Source organism: Guillardia theta, assembly GCF_000315625.1.
Source record: "Guillardia theta CCMP2712 unplaced genomic scaffold GUITHscaffold_70, whole genome shotgun sequence".
NCBI classification, from domain to species: domain Eukaryota; class Cryptophyceae; order Pyrenomonadales; family Geminigeraceae; genus Guillardia; species Guillardia theta.
In genome coordinates, this window is record NW_005434604.1 from 396439 (window position 1) to 422348 (window position 25910).

The following is a 25910-nucleotide window of genomic DNA, read 5'->3' on the forward strand; positions in this document are numbered from 1 at the left end:
CGTCCTCTTCGCTCTCGTCCTCGTCCTCCCGCTCGTCGCCTTCTGACGACGACGATGCACCTTGCCGTACGCAGAGCTCCTGCCTGCCAGCTTGATGGCTGTCACTGGGCCGGTCAGTCCTGTCTCGGGCTTGCTCGTCTACTCTACTGGCTGCCATGCTTATCTGACCTGCCCCGATCTTTGCTCTCCGCTTCTTCGAGTCCTTGGACCCTCGAGGCCTCCCCGCCTTCCCGCATGGCTTCCGCCTCCTCGCGTAGTCCTCCCGCTCCTCCTCCGTCCATAGCGCCTCCGTCACGTTCCACCATGTCCGCCGGTTCCAGATGTCTCGGATGGCCTTGGCCGTAACGCCGTGCTTGAGGCCTACCGAGGCGCTTGCGGCGGTCTTGATTTTCTTATCGTTTGTGCGGAGCTTGTAGATCTCGACGATGGTGTCGCGGGAGAGCACTCCTCGAGTACGGAAGCAGTCGTGGTCAGGGGAGTACTTCATGCTGGCTACAAAGCCGGCACGGACGACGAGGTGATACGGCGGGAAGGATCACCGAGAGGGGTCGACTAGCCAGCCCGGCAAAGGAGATCGCCTGAAGCTTGAGGGGGCCATGCTCGGCAAGCAGAGAAGAGCTTAGGGCGAGGGCGAGGGATGGCTAAGCTGGACGACAAAGCAAGCGGAGTCTTAGATGAGACAACAGTGATGGTCAAGAATAGACTCAACGATCGGATGGAAGTGCTGGGCGTTGGCTCAAGAGCATGGCGGACGGGAGCAAGATGAGAAGGGACGACAGGTCAGATGAGAAGCAAAGCGGATAAGGCAGAAAGCAAGAGAAGGCGAGGAGGAAGGGACGGACGGACGGACGCGGAGAACGACGAGCAGGGGAGAGTCTGGCCGGAATCTTTCTTGGGCAAGGGGGGCATGGAAAAGGTAATGCGCACACATTTGGACCAAGCATGGCAGGAGACGCCACACGAGAGGTGGACAGGAAAGCCCGGGATGCTGCCAGGTTGCTGAGCATGCGAAGGAGACAGCGAGACAGGAGACTAGAGACTAGGGCGCGAGCCAGAGAGACAGGGCCTATCGAGACCATTATCTGCAGAAGGGATCAGCGAGGAGGCGGAAGCCATGCGGGAAGGCGGGGAGGCCTCGAGGGTCCAAGGACTCGAAGCCTCGCAAGTCAAGGCGAAAGCAGGTAGAGCCCGACCAGGCGGAGGGACAAGTCAAAGCTCAGGAGAGCGAGAAGAGCGAGAGAAAGGGGGATTAGTGGATACTGGCTAGCATTGAGGAGGTGAGAGAGTGGTGCCACCAGCAGGTGCCTAGAGACCAGGGCACTACAGCATAGGTGACGACCTTTGATTGCCGCAGGTTGACGAGGAAGAGGAAAAAGCGCACGAGCGGGTCGTAGGAGCCAGCAGCACGACCAAAGCCATAGGGCTGAACGCCACCCTCGCGGGACTGAGGCTGAGTCGAGCGATCCATCTCTGCAGGGAGGAGCTGATGAGAGAGGCGCTGGAGCATGTGACACGATGAGGAACCAAGAAGCGACGCGAGGGACAAGGAGCTTGTCGGACGGATTGTCTGAGCGTAGAAGTCGCATCTATTTGGGCGCGGGGTGACGAGGCCTTGCTGGAGCTTGTATTCATGCATATGGGATATATGCTACCATAGGGCAAGCGTTTTGTAGATCCATCGGCTTCGGTATACTACAGTTGCGACGACCAGACGACGGGTGTAAGGATGACTTTGACACGTGACATGGACGCCTGCATGCGTTGCTTGCGATGATTGCGGGGACGGGAAGCGCTTTGTACTAGCGAGAAGTGCAAGGCGACGGGCTGGCTGAAGGGAGAGGAGCAAACGGCGGCAGAGGGGCAGGTAGACCAAAGACAGCTTCTTGTCGAGAGATGACTCATGGAACCAAGCGCCGCCATGCTGCCAGGAGACATCATCATTCAAACACATAAACACATATACCTTGCCTTCTATTACACATTATACCTTCCATGGAGTGGCCTATTCAAGGGCTCGTTCCTCGATTTCAAGGCAGGCAAGGGAGATCGGTCGAGCGCATTTGGGTCCCCCAATGAACACACATCGTCAGCTGTGCCATGCTCATAGGGCATGCTTGGCAACCATCAGTATGACAGATGAAGAGAACACGCGGTTGCGTAGCTATCTGCCGCCCACGCGAGTACGGCCCGGCAAGTATCAAATCACTCCAGGCGCAGGCAAGAAGGCGAGACTGGCCTGACTAGGCAGAAGCATCCGTGTGATATCGCTGATCCGCTCAGGGCACAGTCTGGGCGCTTGCGATATGCGTCCAGATGATCGAGGTCGATCCGACAGGAGTTGCAGCAGGAAACGCTTGGCGTACGTCGGTCTGGGATGCTTGTTTTTGCGTGGTGACATGGCAGACGTTTGCCGTGACAGACGCTGCATATGGTCAGGTGAGCGTATAGAGTAATACTCCTGCAGGCTTCAGGCGCCTCACGCTCCTTCGACCTACTCGCTTACACCCTGCACAAGCGCTGGCAGCTTCTGTTTGCGTTTGACGCTGTACGGAGCCTTGCCGGTCGTGAGTGCTTCATGTATCCACGAGCAGCACGGAGGCTGATGGCGATGAGAGGAGGCTTGGAGGTCGAGGGGAAGGGGCCGTCCCTCTCCGTCTCCCGCATCCTCATCGTCTCCTCCGTGTCGCATGCTACTGGTCCTTGCTAGTCGCCATGAAGGCCGGGAAAGGAAGATGGGGGCGCATCTTGGTGGGGGCAGGGGGGGTGGGGGTGGAAGTTTAAAAGCCGATTGTTTTTTAAAACCGAGCGAAATCGTGGAGCCTGAGAACAGACATGAAGGCGAGGGCACTCAGAGGGAAGAGGAAGGGAGGGAGGCTTGGAGGAGAGAGGGAGAGGCTCGGGACGAGTCTGAGACCAAGCGCGGTCTGTGAGATGATGATGGGCGTACTCAAAACAGCAGAGATGTCACGGGAAGGCACACTGATGCCTGTCACAGGAAGGATAGGGTCTACGGTACAGGAAGGATAGGCTTATGCTGATATAGGACATGAAAGCAAACCATACAGCTGCTGAGGCCAAACATACAGCTGCGGAGGCAAAACATACAGCAGCAGTTATGTACAGAGGCAGCCATGTTGATCGAACGATGGAGATACATCCAGGAAGAAGAGTGAGTACCAGGGCATATCAAGAGCAGGAGCTTAGTGGAGACACACTTGAGGAGCAAGGGAGTCAGTGGGGAAGCTGCGGATGAGGAGAGGTAGCCGGATGGATAGGCAGTGCAAAGCAAGATGACATCTGTTTGCAGCGACAGCACAAGCAAGGTTGAAAGGGTTCACAAGGAGGGAGGGAGGGAGGGAGGGAGGGTGATAGAGAGGGAAAGGGAGGCTGAGAACTTGTCCCAGGCTCACTGCTGGATGAGCTTGGCAACCAGAGATCCTGACGATGCACCTTGCCGTACTCAGAGCTCCTGGCTTCCAGCTTGATGGCGGGATGCACAGGAAGGCGTCGGAGTCGAGGAGATCAGGGCATGGCATGAACAAGCAGGGCATGGTCGCAGAGAGGCAGCGGATGAGATCCGACGGGGTGAGCTGCGAGACATTTGCTCCAAACCATGGACTGACAGAAGAAGGGGGGCGAGTAGAAAGCATCCTATTTGATACGGAGCGATCAAGAGAAAATAGGCTGGGCCGAGCAAGTGCGTCGTTAGATCAGTGTCGATGATCAGAGCAAACCCAGCAGGCCGCATCTTTGGCTACGGCCCATGCTAGAAAAGGCGACTTTACGCAGGCTGCGAGGCCCAGGCCCGCGGTCCTGCGATCCTACGATCCCGCACCTGTCCACGACCAAAGTCCAGACGGATCAGGGAATGACGACCGGGATGGATCAACAGGCGCCGCAGGAAGGCGCTTTCTCCTGGCTGGTAGCACCAGTAAGATCATCATCAGCCTATTGATTCCTCTTCTTTGTCGATGCCGGTAAGGCTTGGCCGGACCTGGAGTCACGGACGGAGAGGCTGGAGATAGGTGAGGGTATCTGTATGCGAGCCATCAGGACGAGAGTCTTGGCACGCGTGCACAGCTTCCCGTGCGGTGTAAGGCGTTCAGGAGGCGAACCGCAGATCGAGCTGGTCTAGGGGCAAGGGGACGATAGCACAAGCTCCAGGCCTAAGGATTTCTGTGATCTTGAGTCCTTTTACCCCAGGCCTGGTGAAGGCTGGACACAGCCGGTCCCGTCAGCCTCTGCAGCTGCGTGAGTGTGCTTGTGCCATTCTCAGCTTCAAGACAGATCCTACAGACGAGGCGCCTGCTCGAGGCGGGGACATGAGACGTACGCCAATAGGCCAAGGCAGGCGTGAGATGCAGGAGTCTGCATGTATATACATCACTCGCGACAAACTGCTCCCTGTACACACTGCGAGCTCGGTGCTGTCCGGGGGTAAGAAGGATGCAGGTGCAGGCGACTGCGACAGTGGAATGGCCCCTGGGGCTGCTGCTACGGACTGGCCGCTGCTCTCCGCTGTGGTTGTCATCGCATGACGTGCCGCAGAGCCTCGCCCCAAAGCTCCTCCCTTGACATGTGGATGGGTCGGGGCAGCCCCGCTCCCTCGCTCCAGCTGCTGTATGCGATGCCTATCGATGCCCGAGCCTCGTCGTCATCCCCACGACTTGTGCTCTTCTTGTCTTCGCCTTCCGCGTCCTCTTCGCTCTCGTCCTCGTCCTCCCGCTCGTCGCCTTCTGACGACGACGATGCACCTTGCCGTACGCAGAGCTCCTGCCTGCCAGCTTGATGGCTGTCACTGGGCCGGTCAGTCCTGTCTCGGGCTTGCTCGTCTACTCTACTGGCTGCCATGCTTATCTGACCTGCCCCGATCTTTGCTCTCCGCTTCTTCGAGTCCTTGGACCCTCGAGGCCTCCCCGCCTTCCCGCATGGCTTCCGCCTCCTCGCGTAGTCCTCCCGCTCCTCCTCCGTCCATAGCGCCTCCGTCACGTTCCACCATGTCCGCCGGTTCCAGATGTCTCTGATGGCCTTGGCCGTAACGCCGTGCTTGAGGCCTACCGAGGCGCTTGCGGCGGTCTTGATTTTCTTATCGTTTGTGCGGAGCTTGTAGATCTCGACGATGGTGTCGCGGGAGAGCACTCCTCGAGTACGGAAGCAGTCGTGGTCAGGGGAGTACTTCATGCTGGCTGCAAAGTCGGCACGGACGACGAGGTGATACGGCGGGAAGGATCACCGAGAGGGGTCGACTAGCCAGCCCGGCAAAGGAGATCGCCTGAAGCTTGAGGGGGCCACGCTCGGCAAGCAGAGAAGAGCTTAGGGCGAGGGCGAGGGATGGCTAAGCTGGACGACAAAGCAAGCGGAGTCTTAGATGAGACAACAGTGATGGTCAAGAATAGACTCAACGATCGGATGGAAGTGCTGGGCGTTGGCTCAAGAGCATGGCGGACGGGAGCAAGATGAGAAGGGACGACAGGTCAGATGAGAAGCAAAGCGGATAAGGCAGAAAGCAAGAGAAGGCGAGGAGGAAGGGACGGACGGACGGACGCGGAGAGCGACGAGCAGGGGAGACTCTGGCCGGAATCTTTCTTGGGCAAGGGGGGCATGGAAAGGGTAGGGTGGTATTCGGCTGTGGACTGCTAGAAAGGCAGGGGTGGGGTCCCGCACAAATGCGCACGCATTTGGACCAAGCATGGCAGGGGACGCCACACGAGAGGTGGACAGAAAAGCCCGGGATGCTGCCAGGTTGCTGAGCATGCGAAGGAGACAGCGAGACAGGAGACTAGAGACTAGGGCGCGAGGCCGAGAGACAGGGCCTATCGAGACCATGATCTGCAGAAGGGATCAGCTGCGGTGGGTGCGACTAGGGTGAGGGTAGGTAAGGATGCGTGCCGTGACGAGGGTAAGCCTGAGACAGCCTGGAGCAGGCAGACGGTGTGTTGGAAGGCGGACGACAGCGCTCGAGACCAGCGACCAGCTCACTGCGAGGCTGCAGCGCGAGGGTTTGACTTGAGCAACAATGACTTCGAGGCTTTGTAAAGGGGTGGGTGCGGGTCGTTTCAGCGCAGCGGATCCAACGCCGCTTAGAGCAGGAGGCGCCTCGCTGTTTGCTGCAGCTTGCTGCTCAGCATCGCATTCGCGGGTTGCTGCCATACCGTACTGCTCTCTGGTTGCTGAGGGCCTGTGTGATTGTGGGAGCTCGATAACAAGGCCGAAGCAACCGCTACGGAAGGCTGCGACCGATGCCAAGCGATGTACTGCCAGCACATGGATGCCCATATATAAACCCTCGAACACAGAACACTACAAGGACGGCAAGAGATGAGCAGGCTGACTCGCCGAGTGACCGCCTTGACTATTGAGGTCTCACGATACCCGAGCATACGAAGAGAGAGGTAGCTTGCACACAGCCGGCATAGATGGGTATAGGGCCATACCGGGTTGCAAGACTGTAAGAGGAGGATAGAGAGCGGGCGGGGCGGCAAACGAGGAGAAACGAGAGGATGTCTCACAGCAGGGAAGATGGATCAAGGATGAAAGACGATGACAGTGGAGAGGGACAGCAAACGGCAGTGAGAATCAAAGTGGGGTAGGGCGGAGTATACCAGCCAGACGATGGCAACCTACAGGACAAGAAGCAAGAGTGGAAATAAGGGATGGAGTGATACAAGGAGGGAGGGCGTCAAAAGGAGAGAGAAACCTCTCCACCTGAACCCTTCGTCCTACAGTTAGCAACAACGAGCTGGCCATGGCAGAGCGGAGACGTGTAAGAGTCGCTTGGTCGGTCTGGACTTGTATGGCCTGTACTGTCCAGTCTATCCATCCTCAAGGCAAGCTGTCAGCTACGTGTGGACGAGCATAACTCGCCGTACAGCATGTCGAAAGGATGCTCAGACCGGATGTGCATATACGATGCAGGGTATGCACTTTACCACCATCGTCACGATACACTTCTTGCATATCTCAAGTCATCGCAGACGCCTTTCAGCTCTGATTCCAGTGGCCGTGCCCTCCACGGGTGGGTTCGTAGGGTGGAACACTTGATTCTGGTACTCGAGAGCATGTTCAGATGATACATATCGACCACCAGAGTCCCAAAGGTCGGCACATGCTCGCTCATTGCTGCTAAAGAGCAGACACGTCATCGTTTCAATGCCAACACAAACAGAACGGTCGTCAACACAGAACCTCTGATCTGCAGATGGCAGTCTGATATCGTTTGCTGATCAAGCCCTCGCTCAAAGCCCTGTAGCCATCAGAGCGCAGATGACAGATCGACTGGCCGTGCACGAGATCTCAGCTCATCGATGCATGCAGCTTGATGCCCAACTCCGGCAGCTTCCAAGCCAGCAGCTTCTCCTGCCCCCGGCATGTCTCCGTGTCGCCCTCCTGGTTCTCCTCCCGTACAAAATTAACTAATACATCGTTGATGTTCTAATCGTAAAATATGCCCCCTGCCCCCCCCCCCCCCTACAAGACACTCCTCGGCTCTCTCCATGGTTGCCACAAGAGAATATGGCAGCAAGCATGCTGAACTCCAAGGAGAAAGCAAGGCGCCAGATCACAGTAGTGCTGTGTCAAGATACCTGAAATGACAATGCGGCCATGAGCTCAAAGCAGAGTCTATCAATTAGCTCTGCGCGTTCTCATGCAGAGCTCTCCTGACCACGACTGCTTCCGTACTCGAGGAGTGCTCTCCCGCGACACCATCGTCGAGATCTACAAGCTCCGCACAAACGATAAGAAAATCAAGACCGCCGCAAGCGCCTCGGTAGGCCTCAAGCACGGCGTTACGGCCAAGGCCATCCGAGACATCTGGAACCGGCGGACATGGTGGAACGTGACGGAGGCGCTATGGACGGAGGAGGAGCGGGAGGACTACGCGAGGAGGCGGAAGCCATGCGGGAAGGCGGGGAGGCCTCGAGGGTCCAAGGACTCGAAGCCTCGCAAGTCAAGGCGAAAGCAGGTAGAGCCCGACCAGGCGGAGGGACAAGTCAAAGCTCAGGAGAGCGAGAAGAGCGAGAGCAGTGACGACGACAAGCTCTCGGTAGACATTGAGGAGGTGAGAGAGTGGTGCCACCAGCAGGTGCCTAGAGACCAGGGCACTACAGCATAGGTGACGACCTTTGATTGCCGCAGGTTGACGAGGAAGAGGAAAAAGCGCACGAGCGGGTCGTAGGAGCCAGCAGCACGACCAAAGCCATAGGGCTGAACGCCACCCTCGCGGGACTGAGGCTGAGTCGAGCGATCCATCTCTGCAGGGAGGAGCTGATGAGAGAGGCGCTGGAGCATGTGACACGATGAGGAACCAAGAAGCGACGCGAGGGACAAGGAGCTTGTCGGACGGATTGTCTGAGCGTAGAAGTCGCATCTATTTGGGCGCGGGGTGACGAGGCCTTGCTGGAGCTTGTATTCATGCATATGGGATATATGCTACCATAGGGCAAGCGTTGTGTAGATCCATCGGCTTCGGTATACTACAGTTGCGACGACCAGACGACGGGTGTAAGGATGACTTTGACACGTGACATGGACGCCTGCATGCGTTGCTTGCGATGATTGCGGGGACGGGAAGCGCTTTGTACTAGCGAGAAGTGCAAGGCGACGGGCTGGCTGAAGGGAGAGGAGCAAACGGCGGCAGAGGGGCAGGTAGACCAAAGACAGCTTCTTGTCGAGAGATGACTCATGGAACCAAGCGCCGCCAATGCTGCCAGGAGACATCATCATTCAAACACATAAACACATATACCTTGCCTTCTATTACACATTATACCTTCCATGGAGTGGCCTATTCAAGGGCTCGTTCCTCGATTTCAAGGCAGGCAAGGGAGATCGGTCGAGCGCATTTGGGTCCCCCAATGAACACACATCGTCAGCTGTGCCATGCTCATAGGGCATGCTTGGCAACCATCAGTATGACAGATGAAGAGAACACGCGGTTGCGTAGCTATCTGCCGCCCACGCGAGTACGGCCCGGCAAGTATCAAATCACTCCAGGCGCAGGCAAGAAGGCGAGACTGGCCTGACTAGGCAGAAGCATCCGTGTGATATCGCTGATCCGCTCAGGGCACAGTCTGGGCGCTTGCGATATGCGTCCAGATGATCGAGGTCGATCCGACAGGAGTTGCAGCAGGAAACGCTTGGCGTACGTCGGTCTGGGATGCTTGTTTTTGCGTGGTGACATGGCAGACGTTTGCCGTGACAGACGCTGCATATGGTCAGGTGAGCGTATAGAGTAATACTCCTGCAGGCTTCAGGCGCCTCACGCTCCTTCGACCTACTCGCTTACACCCTGCACAAGCGCTGGCAGCTTCTGTTTGCGTTTGACGCTGTACGGAGCCTTGCCGGTCGTGAGTGCTTCATGTATCCACGAGCAGCACGGAGGCTGATGGCGATGAGAGGAGGCTTGGAGGTCGAGGGGAAGGGGCCGTCCCTCTCCGTCTCCCGCATCCTCATCGTCTCCTCCGTGTCGCATGCTACTGGTCCTTGCTAGTCGCCATGAAGGCCGGGAAGGAAGATGGGGGCGCATCTTGGTGGGGGCAGGGGGGGTGGGGGTGGAAGTTTAAAAGCCGATTGTTTTTTAAAACCGAGCGAAATCGGGGAGCCTGAGAACAGACATGAAGGCGAGGGCACTCAGAGGGAAGAGGAAGGGAGGGAGGCTTGGAGGAGAGAGGGAGAGGCTCGGGACGAGTCTGAGACCAAGCGCGGTCTGTGAGATGATGATGGGCGTACTCAAAACAGCAGAGATGTCACGGGAAGGCACACTGATGCCTGTCACAGGAAGGATAGGGTCTACGGTACAGGAAGGATAGGCTTATGCTGATATAGGACATGAAAGCAAACCATACAGCTGCTGAGGCCAAACATACAGCTGCGGAGGCAAAACATACAGCAGCAGTTATGTACAGAGGCAGCCATGTTGATCGAACGATGGAGATACATCCAGGAAGAAGAGTGAGTACCAGGGCATATCAAGAGCAGGAGCTTAGTGGAGACACACTTGAGGAGCAAGGGAGTCAGTGGGGAAGCTGCGGATGAGGAGAGGTAGCCGGATGGATAGGCAGTGCAAAGCAAGATGACATCTGTTTGCAGCGACAGCACAAGCAAGGTTGAAAGGGTTCACAAGGACACAAGGAGGGAGGGAGGGAGGGAGGGAGGGTGATAGAGAGGGAAAGGGAGGCTGAGAACTTGTCCCAGGCTCACTGCTGGATGGCAACCAGAGATCCTGACGATGCACCTTGCCGTACTCAGAGCTCCTGGCTTCCAGCTTGATGGCGGGATGCACAGGAAGCACAGGAAGGCGTCGGAGTCGAGGAGATCAGGGCATGGCATGAACAAGCAGGGCATGGTCGCAGAGAGGCAGCGGATGAGATCCGACGGGGTGAGCTGCGAGACATTTGCTCCAAACCATGGACTGACAGAAGAAGGGGGGCGAGTAGAAAGCATCCTATTTGATACGGAGCGATCAAGAGAAAATAGGCTGGGCCGAGCAAGTGCGTCGTTAGATCAGTGTCGATGATCAGAGCAAACCCAGCAGGCCGCATCTTTGGCTACGGCCCATGCTAGAAAAGGCGACTTTACGCAGGCTGCGAGGCCCAGGCCCGCGGTCCTGCGATCCTACGATCCCGCACCTGTCCACGACCAAAGTCCAGACGGATCAGGGAATGACGACCGGGATGGATCAACAGGCGCCGCAGGAAGGCGCTTTCTCCTGGCTGGTAGCACCAGTAAGATCATCATCAGCCTATTGATTCCTCTTCTTTGTCGATGCCGGTAAGGCTTGGCCGGACCTGGAGTCACGGACGGAGAGGCTGGAGATAGGTGAGGGTATCTGTATGCGAGCCATCAGGACGAGAGTCTTGGCACGCGTGCACAGCTTCCCGTGCGGTGTAAGGCGTTCAGGAGGCGAACCGCAGATCGAGCTGGTCTAGGGGCAAGGGGACGATAGCACAAGCTCCAGGCCTAAGGATTTCTGTGATCTTGAGTCCTTTTACCCCAGGCCTGGTGAAGGCTGGACACAGCCGGTCCCGTCAGCCTCTGCAGCTGCGTGAGTGTGCTTGTGCCATTCTCAGCTTCAAGACAGATCCTACAGACGAGGCGCCTGCTCGAGGCGGGGACATGAGACGTACGCCAATAGGCCAAGGCAGGCGTGAGATGCAGGAGTCTGCATGTATATACATCACTCGCGACAAACTGCTCCCTGTACACACTGCGAGCTCGGTGCTGTCCGGGGGTAAGAAGGATGCAGGTGCAGGCGACTGCGACAGTGGAATGGCCCCTGGGGCTGCTGCTACGGACTGGCCGCTGCTCTCCGCTGTGGTTGTCATCGCATGACGTGCCGCAGAGCCTCGCCCCAAAGCTCCTCCCTTGACATGTGGATGGGTCGGGGCAGCCCCGCTCCCTCGCTCCAGCTGCTGTATGCGATGCCTATCGATGCCCGAGCCTCGTCGTCATCCCCACGACTTGTGCTCTTCTTGTCTTCGCCTTCCGCGTCCTCTTCGCTCTCGTCCTCGTCCTCCCGCTCGTCGCCTTCTGACGACGACGATGCACCTTGCCGTACGCAGAGCTCCTGCCTGCCAGCTTGATGGCTGTCACTGGGCCGGTCAGTCCTGTCTCGGGCTTGCTCGTCTACTCTACTGGCTGCCATGCTTATCTGACCTGCCCCGATCTTTGCTCTCCGCTTCTTCGAGTCCTTGGACCCTCGAGGCCTCCCCGCCTTCCCGCATGGCTTCCGCCTCCTCGCGTAGTCCTCCCGCTCCTCCTCCGTCCATAGCGCCTCCGTCACGTTCCACCATGTCCGCCGGTTCCAGATGTCTCGGATGGCCTTGGCCGTAACGCCGTGCTTGAGGCCTACCGAGGCGCTTGCGGCGGTCTTGATTTTCTTATCGTTTGTGCGGAGCTTGTAGATCTCGACGATGGTGTCGCGGGAGAGCACTCCTCGAGTACGGAAGCAGTCGTGGTCAGGGGAGTACTTCATGCTGGCTACAAAGCCGGCACGGACGACGAGGTGATAGCGGGAAGGATCACCGAGAGGGGTCGACTAGCCAGCCCGGCAAAGGAGATCGCCTGAAGCTTGAGGGGGCCACGCTCGGCAAGCAGAGAAGAGCTTAGGGCGAGGGCGAGGGATGGCTAAGCTGGACGACAAAGCAAGCGGAGTCTTAGATGAGACAACAGTGATGGTCAAGAATAGACTCAACGATCGGATGGAAGTGCTGGGCGTTGGCTCAAGAGCATGGCGGACGGGAGCAAGATGAGAAGGGACGACAGGTCAGATGAGAAGCAAAGCGGATAAGGCAGAAAGCAAGAGAAGGCGAGGAGGAAGGGACGGACGGACGGACGCGGAGAGCGACGAGCAAGGGGAGACAGCGAGACAGGAGACTAGAGACTAGGGCGCGAGGCCGAGAGACAGGGCCTATCGAGACCATGATCTGCAGAAGGGATCAGCTGCGGTGGGTGCGACTAGGGTGAGGGTAGGTAAGGATGCGTGCCGTGACGAGGGTAAGCCTGAGACAGCCTGGAGCAGGCAGACGGTGTGTTGGAAGGCGGACGACAGCGCTCGAGACCAGCGACCAGCTCACTGCGAGGCTGCAGCGCGAGGGTTTGACTTGAGCAACAATGACTTCGAGGCTTTGTAAAGGGGTGGGTGCGGGTCGTTTCAGCGCAGCGGATCCAACGCCGCTTAGAGCAGGAGGCGCCTCGCTGTTTGCTGCAGCTTGCTGCTCAGCATCGCATTCGCGGGTTGCTGCCATACCGTACTGCTCTCTGGTTGCTGAGGGCCTGTGTGATTGTGGGAGCTCGATAACAAGGCCGAAGCAACCGCTACGGAAGGCTGCGACCGATGCCAAGCGATGTACTGCCAGCACATGGATGCCCATATATAAACCCTCGAACACAGAACACTACAAGGACGGCAAGAGATGAGCAGGCTGACTCGCCGAGTGACCGCCTTGACTATTGAGGTCTCACGATACCCGAGCATACGAAGAGAGAGGTAGCTTGCACACAGCCGGCATAGATGGGTATAGGGCCATACCGGGTTGCAAGACTGTAAGAGGAGGATAGAGAGCGGGCGGGGCGGCAAACGAGGAGAAACGAGAGGATGTCTCACAGCAGGGAAGATGGATCAAGGATGAAAGACGATGACAGTGGAGAGGGACAGCAAACGGCAGTGAGAATCAAAGTGGGGTAGGGCGGAGTATACCAGCCAGACGATGGCAACCTACAGGACAAGAAGCAAGAGTGGAAATAAGGGATGGAGTGATACAAGGAGGGAGGGCGTCAAAAGGAGAGAGAAACCTCTCCACCTGAACCCTTCGTCCTACAGTTAGCAACAACTATGGCCTGTACTGTCCAGTCTATCCATCCTCAAGGCAAGCTGTCAGCTACGTGTGGACGAGCATAACTCGCCGTACAGCATGTCGAAAGGATGCTCAGACCGGATGTGCATATACGATGCAGGGTATGCACTTTGCCACCATCGTCACGATACACTTCTTGCATATCTCAAGTCATCGCAGACGCCTTTCAGCTCTGATTCCAGTGGCCGTGCCCTCCACGGGTGGGTTCGTAGGGTGGAACACTTGATTCTGGTACTCGAGAGCATGTTCAGATGATACATATCGACCACCAGAGTCCCAAAGGTCGGCACATGCTCGCTCATTGCTGCTAAAGAGCAGACACGTCATCGTTTCAATGCCAACACAAACAGAACGGTCGTCAACACAGAACCTCTGATCTGCAGATGGCAGTCTGATATCGTTTGCTGATCAAGCCCTCGCTCAAAGCCCTGTAGCCATCAGAGCGCAGATGACAGATCGACTGGCCGTGCACGAGATCTCAGCTCATCGATGCATGCAGCTTGATGCCCAACTCCGGCAGCTTCCAAGCCAGCAGCTTCTCCTGCCCCCGGCATGTCTCCGTGTCGCCCTCCTGGTTCTCCTCCCGTACAAAATTAACTAATACATCGTTGATGTTCTAATCGTAAAATATGCCCCCTGCCCCCCCCCCCCCCTACAAGACACTCCTCGGCTCTCTCCATGGTTGCCACAAGAGAATATGGCAGCAAGCATGCTGAACTCCAAGGAGAAAGCAAGGCGCCAGATCACAGTAGTGCTGTGTCAAGATACCTGATACGACAATGTGGCCATGAGCTCAAAGCAGAGTCTATCAATTAGCTCTGCGCGTTCTCATGCAGAGCTCTCCTGACCACGACTGCTTCCGTACTCGAGGAGTGCTCTCCCGCGACACCATCGTCGAGATCTACAAGCTCCGCACAAACGATAAGAAAATCAAGACCGCCGCAAGCGCCTCGGTAGGCCTCAAGCACGGCGTTACGGCCAAGGCCATCCGAGACATCTGGAACCGGCGGACATGGTGGAACGTGACGGAGGCGCTATGGACGGAGGAGGAGCGGGAGGACTACGCGAGGAGGCGGAAGCCATGCGGGAAGGCGGGGAGGCCTCGAGGGTCCAAGGACTCGAAGCCTCGCAAGTCAAGGCGAAAGCAGGTAGAGCCCGACCAGGCGGAGGGACAAGTCAAAGCTCAGGAGAGCGAGAAGAGCGAGAGCAGTGACGACGACAAGCTCTCGGTAGACATTGAGGAGGTGAGAGAGTGGTGCCACCAGCAGGTGCCTAGAGACCAGGGCACTACAGCATAGGTGACGACCTTTGATTGCCGCAGGTTGACGAGGAAGAGGAAAAAGCGCACGAGCGGGTCGTAGGAGCCAGCAGCACGACCAAAGCCATAGGGCTGAACGCCACCCTCGCGGGACTGAGGCTGAGTCGAGCGATCCATCTCTGCAGGGAGGAGCTGATGAGAGAGGCGCTGGAGCATGTGACACGATGAGGAACCAAGAAGCGACGCGAGGGACAAGGAGCTTGTCGGACGGATTGTCTGAGCGTAGAAGTCGCATCTATTTGGGCGCGGGGTGACGAGGCCTTGCTGGAGCTTGTATTCATGCATATGGGATATATGCTACCATAGGGCAAGCGTTGTGTAGATCCATCGGCTTCGGTATACTACAGTTGCGACGACCAGACGACGGGTGTAAGGATGACTTTGACACGTGACATGGACGCCTGCATGCGTTGCTTGCGATGATTGCGGGGACGGGAAGCGCTTTGTACTAGCGAGAAGTGCAAGGCGACGGGCTGGCTGAAGGGAGAGGAGCAAACGGCGGCAGAGGGGCAGGTAGACCAAAGACAGCTTCTTGTCGAGAGATGACTCATGGAACCAAGCGCCGCCAATGCTGCCAGGAGACATCATCATTCAAACACATAAACACATATACCTTGCCTTCTATTACACATTATACCTTCCATGGAGTGGCCTATTCAAGGGCTCGTTCCTCGATTTCAAGGCAGGCAAGGGAGATCGGTCGAGCGCATTTGGGTCCCCCAATGAACACACATCGTCAGCTGTGCCATGCTCATAGGGCATGCTTGGCAACCATCAGTATGACAGATGAAGAGAACACGCGGTTGCGTAGCTATCTGCCGCCCACGCGAGTACGACCCGGCAAGTATCAAATCACTCCAGGCGCAGGCAAGAAGGCGAGACTGGCCTGACTAGGCAGAAGCATCCGTGTGATATCGCTGATCCGCTCAGGGCACAGTCTGGGCGCTTGCGATATGCGTCCAGATGATCGAGGTCGATCCGACAGGAGTTGCAGCAGGAAACGCTTGGCGTACGTCAGTCTGGGATGCTTGTTTTTGCGTGGTGACATGGCAGACGTTTGCCGTGACAGACGCTGCATATGGTCAGGTGAGCGTATAGAGTAATACTCCTGCAGGCTTCAGGCGCCTCACGCTCCTTCGACCTACTCGCTTACACCCTGCACAAGCGCTGGCAGCTTCTGTTTGCGTTTGACGCTGTACGGAGCCTTGCCGGTCGTGAGTGCTTCATGTATCCACGAGCAGCACGGAGGCTGATGGCGATGAGAGGAGGCTTGGAGGTCGAGGGGAAGGGGCCGTCCCTCTCCGTCTCCCGCATCCTCATCGTCTCCTCCGTGTCGCATGCTACTGGTCCTTGCTAGTCGCCATGAAGGCCGGGAAGGAAGATGGGGGCGCATCTTGGTGGGGGCAGGGGGGGTGGGGGTGGAAGTTTAAAAGCCGATTGTTTTTTAAAACCGAGCGAAATCGGGGAGCCTGAGAACAGACATGAAGGCGAGGGCACTCAGAGGGAAGAGGAAGGGAGGGAGGCTTGGAGGAGAGAGGGAGAGGCTCGGGACGAGTCTGAGACCAAGCGCGGTCTGTGAGATGATGATGGGCGTACTCAAAACAGCAGAGATGTCACGGGAAGGCACACTGATGCCTGTCACAGGAAGGATAGGGTCTACGGTACAGGAAGGATAGGCTTATGCTGATATAGGACATGAAAGCAAACCATACAGCTGCTGAGGCCAAACATACAGCTGCGGAGGCAAAACATACAGCAGCAGTTATGTACAGAGGCAGCCATGTTGATCGAACGATGGAGATACATCCAGGAAGAAGAGTGAGTACCAGGGCATATCAAGAGCAGGAGCTTAGTGGAGACACACTTGAGGAGCAAGGGAGTCAGTGGGGAAGCTGCGGATGAGGAGAGGTAGCCGGATGGATAGGCAGTGCAAAGCAAGATGACATCTGTTTGCAGCGACAGCACAAGCAAGGTTGAAAGGGTTCACAAGGAGGGAGGGAGGGAGGGAGGGAGGGTGATAGAGAGGGAAAGGGAGGCTGAGAACTTGTCCCAGGCTCACTGCTGGATGAGCTTGGCAACCAGAGATCCTGACGATGCACCTTGCCGTACGCAGAGCTCCTGGCTTCCAGCTTGATGGCGGGATGCACAGGAAGGCGTCGGAGTCGAGGAGATCAGGGCATGGCATGAACAAGCAGGGCATGGTCGCAGAGAGGCAGCGGATGAGATCCGACGGGGTGAGCTGCGAGACATTTGCTCCAAACCATGGACTGACAGAAGAAGGGGGGCGAGTAGAAAGCATCCTATTTGATACGGAGCGATCAAGAGAAAATAGGCTGGGCCGAGCAAGTGCGTCGTTAGATCAGTGTCGATGATCAGAGCAAACCCAGCAGGCCGCATCTTTGGCTACGGCCCATGCTAGAAAAGGCGACTTTACGCAGGCTGCGAGGCCCAGGCCCGCGGTCCTGCGATCCTACGATCCCGCACCTGTCCACGACCAAAGTCCAGACGGATCAGGGAATGACGACCGGGATGGATCAACAGGCGCCGCAGGAAGGCGCTTTCTCCTGGCTGGTAGCACCAGTAAGATCATCATCAGCCTATTGATTCCTCTTCTTTGTCGATGCCGGTAAGGCTTGGCCGGACCTGGAGTCACGGACGGAGAGGCTGGAGATAGGTGAGGGTATCTGTATGCGAGCCATCAGGACGAGAGTCTTGGCACGCGTGCACAGCTTCCCGTGCGGTGTAAGGCGTTCAGGAGGCGAACCGCAGATCGAGCTGGTCTAGGGGCAAGGGGACGATAGCACAAGCTCCAGGCCTAAGGATTTCTGTGATCTTGAGTCCTTTTACCCCAGGCCTGGTGAAGGCTGGACACAGCCGGTCCCGTCAGCCTCTGCAGCTGCGTGAGTGTGCTTGTGCCATTCTCAGCTTCAAGACAGATCCTACAGACGAGGCGCCTGCTCGAGGCGGGGACATGAGACGTACGCCAATAGGCCAAGGCAGGCGTGAGATGCAGGAGTCTGCATGTATATACATCACTCGCGACAAACTGCTCCCTGTACACACTGCGAGCTCGGTGCTGTCCGGGGGTAAGAAGGATGCAGGTGCAGGCGACTGCGACAGTGGAATGGCCCCTGGGGCTGCTGCTACGGACTGGCCGCTGCTCTCCGCTGTGGTTGTCATCGCATGACGTGCCGCAGAGCCTCGCCCCAAAGCTCCTCCCTTGACATGTGGATGGGTCGGGGCAGCCCCGCTCCCTCGCTCCAGCTGCTGTATGCAATGCCTATCGATGCCCGAGCCTCGTCGTCATCCCCACGACTTGTGCTCTTCTTGTCTTCGCCTTCCGCGTCCTCTTCGCTCTCGTCCTCGTCCTCCCGCTCGTCGCCTTCTGACGACGACGATGCACCTTGCCGTACGCAGAGCTCCTGCCTGCCAGCTTGATGGCTGTCACTGGGCCGGTCAGTCCTGTCTCGGGCTTGCTCGTCTACTCTACTGGCTGCCATGCTTATCTGACCTGCCCCGATCTTTGCTCTCCGCTTCTTCGAGTCCTTGGACCCTCGAGGCCTCCCCGCCTTCCCGCATGGCTTCCGCCTCCTCGCGTAGTCCTCCCGCTCCTCCTCCGTCCATAGCGCCTCCGTCACGTTCCACCATGTCCGCCGGTTCCAGATGTCTCTGATGGCCTTGGCCGTAACGCCGTGCTTGAGGCCTACCGAGGCGCTTGCGGCGGTCTTGATTTTCTTATCGTTTGTGCGGAGCTTGTAGATCTCGACGATGGTGTCGCGGGAGAGCACTCCTCGAGTACGGAAGCAGTCGTGGTCAGGGGAGTACTTCATGCTGGCTGCAAAGTCGGCACGGACGACGAGGTGATACGGCGGGAAGGATCACCGAGAGGGGTCGACTAGCCAGCCCGGCAAAGGAGATCGCCTGAAGCTTGAGGGGGCCACGCTCGGCAAGCAGAGAAGAGCTTAGGGCGAGGGCGAGGGATGGCTAAGCTGGACGACAAAGCAAGCGGAGTCTTAGATGAGACAACAGTGATGGTCAAGAATAGACTCAACGATCGGATGGAAGTGCTGGGCGTTGGCTCAAGAGCATGGCGGACGGGAGCAAGATGAGAAGGGACGACAGGTCAGATGAGAAGCAAAGCGGATAAGGCAGAAAGCAAGAGAAGGCGAGGAGGAAGGGACGGACGGACGGACGCGGAGAGCGACGAGCAAGGGAGAGTCTGGCCGGAATCTTTCTTGGGCAAGGGGGGCATGGAAAGGGTAGGGTGGTATTCGGCTGTGGACTGCTGGAAAGGCAGGGGTGGGGTCCCGCACAAATGCGCACACATTTGGACCAAGCATGGCAGGGGACGCCACACGAGAGGTGGACAGAAAAGCCCGGGATGCTGCCAGGTTGCTGAGCATGCGAAGGAGACAGCGAGACAGGAGACTAGAGACTAGGGCGCGAGGCCGAGAGACAGGGCCTATCGAGACCATGATCTGCAGAAGGGATCAGCTGCGGTGGGTGCGACTAGGGTGAGGGTAGGTAAGGATGCGTGCCGTGACGAGGGTAAGCCTGAGACAGCCTGGAGCAGGCAGACGGTGTGTTGGAAGGCGGACGACAGCGCTCGAGACCAGCGACCAGCTCACTGCGAGGCTGCAGCGCGAGGGTTTGACTTGAGCAACAATGACTTCGAGGCTTTGTAAAGGGGTGGGTGCGGGTCGTTTCAGCGCAGCGGATCCAACGCCGCTTAGAGCAGGAGGCGCCTCGCTGTTTGCTGCAGCTTGCTGCTCAGCATCGCATTCGCGGGTTGCTGCCATACCGTACTGCTCTCTGGTTGCTGAGGGCTGCTCAGCATCGCATTCGCGGGTTGCTGCCATACCGTACTGCTCTCTGGTTGCTGAGGGCCTGTGTGATTGTGGGACTGCCAGCACATGGATGCCCATATATAAACCCTCGAACACAGAACACTACAAGGACGGCAAGAGATGAGCAGGCTGACTCGCCGAGTGACCGCCTTGACTATTGAGGTCTCACGATACCCGAGCATACGAAGAGAGAGGTAGCTTGCACACAGCCGGCATAGATGGGTATAGGGCCATACCGGGTTGCAAGACTGTAAGAGGAGGATAGAGAGCGGGCGGGGCGGCAAACGAGGAGAAACGAGAGGATGTCTCACAGCAGGGAAGATGGATCAAGGATGAAAGACGATGACAGTGGAGAGGGACAGCAAACGGCAGTGAGAATCAAAGTGGGGTAGGGCGGAGTATACCAGCCAGACGATGGCAACCTACAGGACAAGAAGCAAGAGTGGAAATAAGGGATGGAGTGATACAAGGAGGGAGGGCGTCAAAAGGAGAGAGAAACCTCTCCACCTGAACCCTTCGTCCTACAGTTAGCAACAACGAGCTGGCCATGGCAGAGCGGAGACGTGTAAGAGTCGCTTGGTCGGTCTGGACTTGTATGGCCTGTACTGTCCAGTCTATCCATCCTCAAGGCAAGCTGTCAGCTACGTGTGGACGAGCATAACTCGCCGTACAGCATGTCGAAAGGATGCTCAGACCGGATGTGCATATACGATGCAGGGTATGCACTTTACCACCATCGTCACGATACACTTCTTGCATATCTCAAGTCATCGCAGACGCCTTTCAGCTCTGATTCCAGTGGCCGTGCCCTCCACGGGTGGGTTCGTAGGGTGGAACACTTGATTCTGGTACTCGAGAGCATGTTCAGATGATACATATCGACCACCAGAGTCCCAAAGGTCGGCACATGCTCGCTCATTGCTGCTAAAGAGCAGACACGTCATCGTTTCAATGCCAACACAAACAGAACGGTCGTCAACACAGAACCAAGCCCTCGCTCAAAGCCCTGTAGCCATCAGAGCGCAGATGACAGATCGACTGGCCGTGCACGAGATCTCAGCTCATCGATGCATGCAGCTTGATGTTCTAATCGTAAAATATGCCCCCTGCCCCCCCCTACAAGACACTCCTCGGCTCTCTCCCTGGATGCCACAAGAGAATATGGCAGCAAGCATGCTGAACTCCAAGGAGAAAGCAAGGCGCCAGATCACAGTAGTGCTGTGTCAAGATACCTGAAATGACAATGCGGCCATGAGCTCAAAGCAGAGTCTATCAATTAGCTCTGCGCGTTCTCATGCAGAGCTCTCCTGACCACGACTGCTTCCGTACTCGAGGAGTGCTCTCCCGCGACACCATCGTCGAGATCTACAAGCTCCGCACAAACGATAAGAAAATCAAGACCGCCGCAAGCGCCTCGGTAGGCCTCAAGCACGGCGTTACGGCCAAGGCCATCAGAGACTTCTGGAACCGGCGGACATGGTGGAACGTGACGGAGGCGCTATGGACGGAGGAGGAGCGGGAGGACTACGCGAGGAGGCGGAAGCCATGCGGGAAGGCGGGGAGGCCTCGAGGGTCCAAGGACTCGAAGCCTCGCAAGTCAAGGCGAAAGCAGGTAGAGCCCGACCAGGCGGAGGGACAAGTCAAAGCTCAGGAGAGCGAGAAGAGCGAGAGCAGTGACGACGACAAGCTCTCGGTAGACATTGAGGAGGTGAGAGAGTGGTGCCACCAGCAGGTGCCTAGAGACCAGGGCACTACAGCATAGGTGACGACCTTTGATTGCCGCAGGTTGACGAGGAAGAGGAAAAAGCGCACGAGCGGGTCGTAGGAGCCAGCAGCACGACCAAAGCCATAGGGCTGAACGCCACCCTCGCGGGACTGAGGCTGAGTCGAGCGATCCATCTCTGCAGGGAGGAGCTGATGAGAGAGGCGCTGGAGCATGTGACACGATGAGGAACCAAGAAGCGACGCGAGGGACAAGGAGCTTGTCGGACGGATTGTCTGAGCGTAGAAGTCGCATCTATTTGGGCGCGGGGTGACGAGGCCTTGCTGGAGCTTGTATTCATGCATATGGGATATATGCTACCATAGGGCAAGCGTTTTGTAGATCCATCGGCTTCGGTATACTACAGTTGCGACGACCAGACGACGGGTGTAAGGATGACTTTGACACGTGACATGGACGCCTGCATGCGTTGCTTGCGATGATTGCGGGGACGGGAAGCGCTTTGTACTAGCGAGAAGTGCAAGGCGACGGGCTGGCTGAAGGGAGAGGAGCAAACGGCGGCAGAGGGGCAGGTAGACCAAAGACAGCTTCTTGTCGAGAGATGACTCATGGAACCAAGCGCCGCCAATGCTGCCAGGAGACATCATCATTCAAACACATAAACACATATACCTTGCCTTCTATTACACATTATACCTTCCATGGAGTGGCCTATTCAAGGGCTCGTTCCTCGATTTCAAGGCAGGCAAGGGAGATCGGTCGAGCGCATTTGGGTCCCCCAATGAACACACATCGTCAGCTGTGCCATGCTCATAGGGCATGCTTGGCAACCATCAGTATGACAGATGAAGAGAACACGCGGTTGCGTAGCTATCTGCCGCCCACGCGAGTACGGCCCGGCAAGTATCAAATCACTCCAGGCGCAGGCAAGAAGGCGAGACTGGCCTGACTAGGCAGAAGCATCCGTGTGATATCGCTGATCCGCTCAGGGCACAGTCTGGGCGCTTGCGATATGCGTCCAGATGATCGAGGTCGATCCGACAGGAGTTGCAGCAGGAAACGCTTGGCGTACGTCAGTCTGGGATGCTTGTTTTTGCGTGGTGACATGACGTTTGCCGTGACAGACGCTGCATATGGTCAGGTGAGCGTATAGAGTAATACTCCTGCAGGCTTCAGGCGCCTCACGCTCCTTCGAACTACTCGCCTACACCCTGCACAAGCGCTGGCAGCTTCTGTTTGCGTTTGACGCTGTACGGAGCCTTGCCGGTCGTGAGTGCTTCATGTATCCACGAGCAGCACGGAGGCTGATGGCGATGAGAGGAGGCTTGGAGGAGGGAAGCGCGGATACACCTCTGGTCCTGCACATCATCTTTGCATCCTCCTATGCCAGCAGCGCGTGCACTCTCCTCCGTGTCGCATGCTACTGGTCCTTGCTAGTCGCCATGAAGGCCGGGAAGGAAGATGGGGGCGCATCTTGGTGGGGGCAGGGGGGGTGGGGGTGGAAGTTTAAAAGCCGATTGTTTTTTAAAACCGAGCGAAATCGGGGAGCCTGAGAACAGACATGAAGGCGAGGGCACTCAGAGGGAAGAGGAAGGGAGGGAGGCTTGGAGGAGAGAGGGAGAGGCTCGGGACGAGTCTGAGACCAAGCGCGGTCTGTGAGATGATGATGGGCGTACTCAAAACAGCAGAGATGTCACGGGAAGGCACACTGATGCCTGTCACAGGAAGGATAGGGTCTACGGTACAGGAAGGATAGGCTTATGCTGATATAGGACATGAAAGCAAACCATACAGCTGCTGAGGCCAAACATACAGCTGCGGAGGCAAAACATACAGCAGCAGTTATGTACAGAGGCAGCCATGTTGATCGAACGATGGAGATACATCCAGGAAGAAGAGTGAGTACCAGGGCATATCAAGAGCAGGAGCTTAGCGGAGACACACTTGAGGAGCAAGGGAGTCAGTGGGGAAGCTGCGGATGAGGAGAGGTAGCCGGATGGATAGGCACTTGAGGAGTAAGGGAGTCAGTGGGGAAGCTGCGGATGAGGAGAGGTAGCCGGATGGATAGAGAGGGGAGGGAGGGAGGGAGGGAGGGAGGGAGGGTGATAGAGAGGGAAAGGGAGGCTGAGAACTTGTCCCAGGCTCACTGCTGGATGAGCTTGGCAACCAGTGATCTTGACGATGCACCTTGCCGTACGCAGAGCTCCTGGCTTCCAGCTTGATGGCGGGATGCACAGGAAGGCGTCGGAGTCGAGGAGATCAGGGCATGGCATGAACAAGCAGGGCATGGTCGCAGAGAGGCAGCGGATGAGATCCGACGGGGTGAGCTGCGAGACATTTGCTCCAAACCATGGACTGACAGAAGAAGGGGGGCGAGTAGAAAGCATCCTATTTGATACGGAGCGATCAAGAGAAAATAGGCTGGGCCGAGCAAGTGCGTCGTTAGATCAGTGTCGATGATCAGAGCAAACCCAGCAGGCCGCATCTTTGGCTACGGCCCATGCTAGAAAAGGCGACTTTACGCAGGCTGCGAGGCCCAGGCCCGCGGTCCTGCGATCCTACGATCCCGCACCTGTCCACGACCAAAGTCCAGACGGATCAGGGAATGCCGACCGGGATGGATCAACAGGCGCCGCAGGGAGGCGCTTTCTCCTGGCTGGTAGCACCAGTAAGATCATCATCAGCCTATTGATTCCTCTTCTTTGTCGATGCCGGTAAGGCTTGGCCGGACCTGGAGTCACGGACGGAGAGGCTGGAGATGAGAAGCAAAGCGGATAAGGCAGAAAGCAAGAGAAGGCGAGGAGGAAGGGACGGACGGACGGACGCGGAGAGCGACGAGCAGGGGAGACTCTGGCCGGAATCTTTCTTGGGCAAGGGGGGCATGGAAAGGGTAGGGTGGTATTCGGCTGTGGACTGCTGGAAAGGCAGGGGTGGGGTCCCGCACAAATGCGCACACATTTGGACCAAGCATGGCAGGGGACGCCACACGAGAGGTGGACAGAAAAGCCCGGGATGCTGCCAGGTTGCTGAGCATGCGAAGGAGACAGCGAGACAGGAGACTAGAGACTAGGGCGCGAGGCCGAGAGACAGGGCCTATCGAGACCATGATCTGCAGAAGGGATCAGCTGCGGTGGGTGCGACTAGGGTGAGGGTAGGTAAGGATGCGTGCCGTGACGAGGGTAAGCCTGAGACAGCCTGGAGCAGGCAGACGGTGTGTTGGAAGGCGGACGACAGCGCTCGAGACCAGCGACCAGCTCACTGCGAGGCTGCAGCGCGAGGGTTTGACTTGAGCAACAATGACTTCGAGGCTTTGTAAAGGGGTGGGTGCGGGTCGTTTCAGCGCAGCGGATCCAACGCCGCTTAGAGCAGGAGGCGCCTCGCTGTTTGCTGCAGCTTGCTGCTCAGCATCGCATTCGCGGGTTGCTGCCATACCGTACTGCTCTCTGGTTGCTGAGGGCCTGTGTGATTGTGGGACTGCCAGCACATGGATGCCCATATATAAACCCTCGAACACAGAACACTACAAGGACGGCAAGAGATGAGCAGGCTGACTCGCCGAGTGACCGCCTTGACTATTGAGGTCTCACGATACCCGAGCATACGAAGAGAGAGGTAGCTTGCACACAGCCGGCATAGATGGGTATAGGGCCATACCGGGTTGCAAGACTGTAAGAGGAGGATAGAGAGCGGGCGGGGCGGCAAACGAGGAGAAACGAGAGGATGTCTCACAGCAGGGAAGATGGATCAAGGATGAAAGACGATGACAGTGGAGAGGGACAGCAAACGGCAGTGAGAATCAAAGTGGGGTAGGGCGGAGTATACCAGCCAGACGATGGCAACCTACAGGACAAGAAGCAAGAGTGGAAATAAGGGATGGAGTGATACAAGGAGGGAGGGCGTCAAAAGGAGAGAGAAACCTCTCCACCTGAACCCTTCGTCCTACAGTTAGCAACAACGAGCTGGCCATGGCAGAGCGGAGACGTGTAAGAGTCGCTTGGTCGGTCTGGACTTGTATGGCCTGTACTGTCCAGTCTATCCATCCTCAAGGCAAGCTGTCAGCTACGTGTGGACGAGCATAACTCGCCGTACAGCATGTCGAAAGGATGCTCAGACCGGATGTGCATATACGATGCAGGGTATGCACTTTGCCACCATCGTCACGATACACTTCTTGCATATCTCAAGTCATCGCAGACGCCTTTCAGCTCTGATTCCAGTGGCCGTGCCCTCCACGGGTGGGTTCGTAGGGTGGAACACTTGATTCTGGTACTCGAGAGCATGTTCAGATGATACATATCGACCACCAGAGTCCCAAAGGTCGGCACATGCTCGCTCATTGCTGCTAAAGAGCAGACACGTCATCGTTTCAATGCCAACACAAACAGAACGGTCGTCAACACAGAACCTCTGATCTGCAGATGGCAGTCTGATATCGTTTGCTGATCAAGCCCTCGCTCAAAGCCCTGTAGCCATCAGAGCGCAGATGACAGATCGACTGGCCGTGCACGAGATCTCAGCTCATCGATGCATGCAGCTTGATGCCCAACTCCGGCAGCTTCCAAGCCAGCAGCTTCTCCTGCCCCCGGCATGTCTCCGTGTCGCCCTCCTGGTTCTCCTCCGTACAAATTACTATACATCGTGATGTCTATCGTAAAATATGCCCCCTG

General features: G+C 57.2%; 9 protein-coding genes across 9 annotated transcripts in view; 5 read left to right on the top strand and 4 right to left on the bottom strand.

Annotated features, from left to right (window-relative positions):
* The window catches only part of GUITHDRAFT_113874 (hypothetical protein), a gene marked incomplete at both ends in the record, with an annotated part of 709 nt that extends 222 nt beyond the window's left edge, over positions 1-487 (bottom strand). Inside the window, one exon of the mRNA XM_005827060.1 lies at positions 61-487. Within this exon, the coding sequence (XP_005827117.1) occupies positions 61-487 (427 nt within the window). The remainder of the gene's footprint in view (positions 1-60) is intronic.
* Positions 488-3444: 2957 nt separating this feature from the next.
* Positions 3445-4135, top strand: GUITHDRAFT_113875 (hypothetical protein; the record flags this gene model as incomplete). Its single annotated transcript, XM_005827061.1, has 4 exons — positions 3445-3585; positions 3790-3931; positions 3983-4025; positions 4081-4135. The coding sequence occupies 4 exons, from the start codon at positions 3445-3447 to the stop codon at positions 4133-4135; spliced, it is 381 nt and encodes a 126-aa protein (XP_005827118.1).
* A 392-nt stretch (positions 4136-4527) lies between these two features.
* Positions 4528-5181, bottom strand: GUITHDRAFT_113876 (hypothetical protein; the record flags this gene model as incomplete). Its single annotated transcript, XM_005827062.1, has 1 exon — positions 4528-5181. One exon carries the CDS (start codon positions 5179-5181, stop codon positions 4528-4530), a length of 654 nt encoding a protein of 217 aa, XP_005827119.1.
* Positions 5182-7645: 2464 nt separating this feature from the next.
* Positions 7646-10928, top strand: GUITHDRAFT_113877 (hypothetical protein; the record flags this gene model as incomplete). The annotated part of the gene is made up of 10 exons (XM_005827063.1): positions 7646-8083; positions 8137-8289; positions 9064-9219; positions 9826-9951; positions 10010-10041; positions 10090-10155; positions 10195-10378; positions 10583-10724; positions 10776-10818; positions 10874-10928. 10 exons carry the CDS (start codon positions 7646-7648, stop codon positions 10926-10928), a joined length of 1395 nt encoding a protein of 464 aa, XP_005827120.1.
* Positions 10929-11141: 213 nt separating this feature from the next.
* Positions 11142-12351, bottom strand: GUITHDRAFT_154254 (hypothetical protein). The gene has a single exon (XM_005827064.1). It carries the CDS (start codon positions 11972-11974, stop codon positions 11321-11323), a length of 654 nt encoding a protein of 217 aa, XP_005827121.1. The 5' UTR covers positions 11975-12351; the 3' UTR covers positions 11142-11320.
* A 1834-nt stretch (positions 12352-14185) lies between these two features.
* GUITHDRAFT_113879 (hypothetical protein) lies at positions 14186-14841 on the top strand (the record flags this gene model as incomplete). Its single annotated transcript, XM_005827065.1, has 2 exons — positions 14186-14623; positions 14677-14841. The coding sequence occupies 2 exons, from the start codon at positions 14186-14188 to the stop codon at positions 14839-14841; spliced, it is 603 nt and encodes a 200-aa protein (XP_005827122.1).
* A 1925-nt stretch (positions 14842-16766) lies between these two features.
* GUITHDRAFT_113880 (hypothetical protein) lies at positions 16767-17457 on the top strand (the record flags this gene model as incomplete). The annotated part of the gene is made up of 4 exons (XM_005827066.1): positions 16767-16907; positions 17112-17253; positions 17305-17347; positions 17403-17457. The coding sequence occupies 4 exons, from the start codon at positions 16767-16769 to the stop codon at positions 17455-17457; spliced, it is 381 nt and encodes a 126-aa protein (XP_005827123.1).
* A 392-nt stretch (positions 17458-17849) lies between these two features.
* On the bottom strand, positions 17850-18503 carry GUITHDRAFT_113881 (hypothetical protein; the record flags this gene model as incomplete). Its single annotated transcript, XM_005827067.1, has 1 exon — positions 17850-18503. One exon carries the CDS (start codon positions 18501-18503, stop codon positions 17850-17852), a length of 654 nt encoding a protein of 217 aa, XP_005827124.1.
* A 2311-nt stretch (positions 18504-20814) lies between these two features.
* On the top strand, positions 20815-21470 carry GUITHDRAFT_113882 (hypothetical protein; the record flags this gene model as incomplete). The annotated part of the gene is made up of 2 exons (XM_005827068.1): positions 20815-21252; positions 21306-21470. The coding sequence occupies 2 exons, from the start codon at positions 20815-20817 to the stop codon at positions 21468-21470; spliced, it is 603 nt and encodes a 200-aa protein (XP_005827125.1).
* Between the last annotated feature and the right edge of the window lie 4440 nt (positions 21471-25910).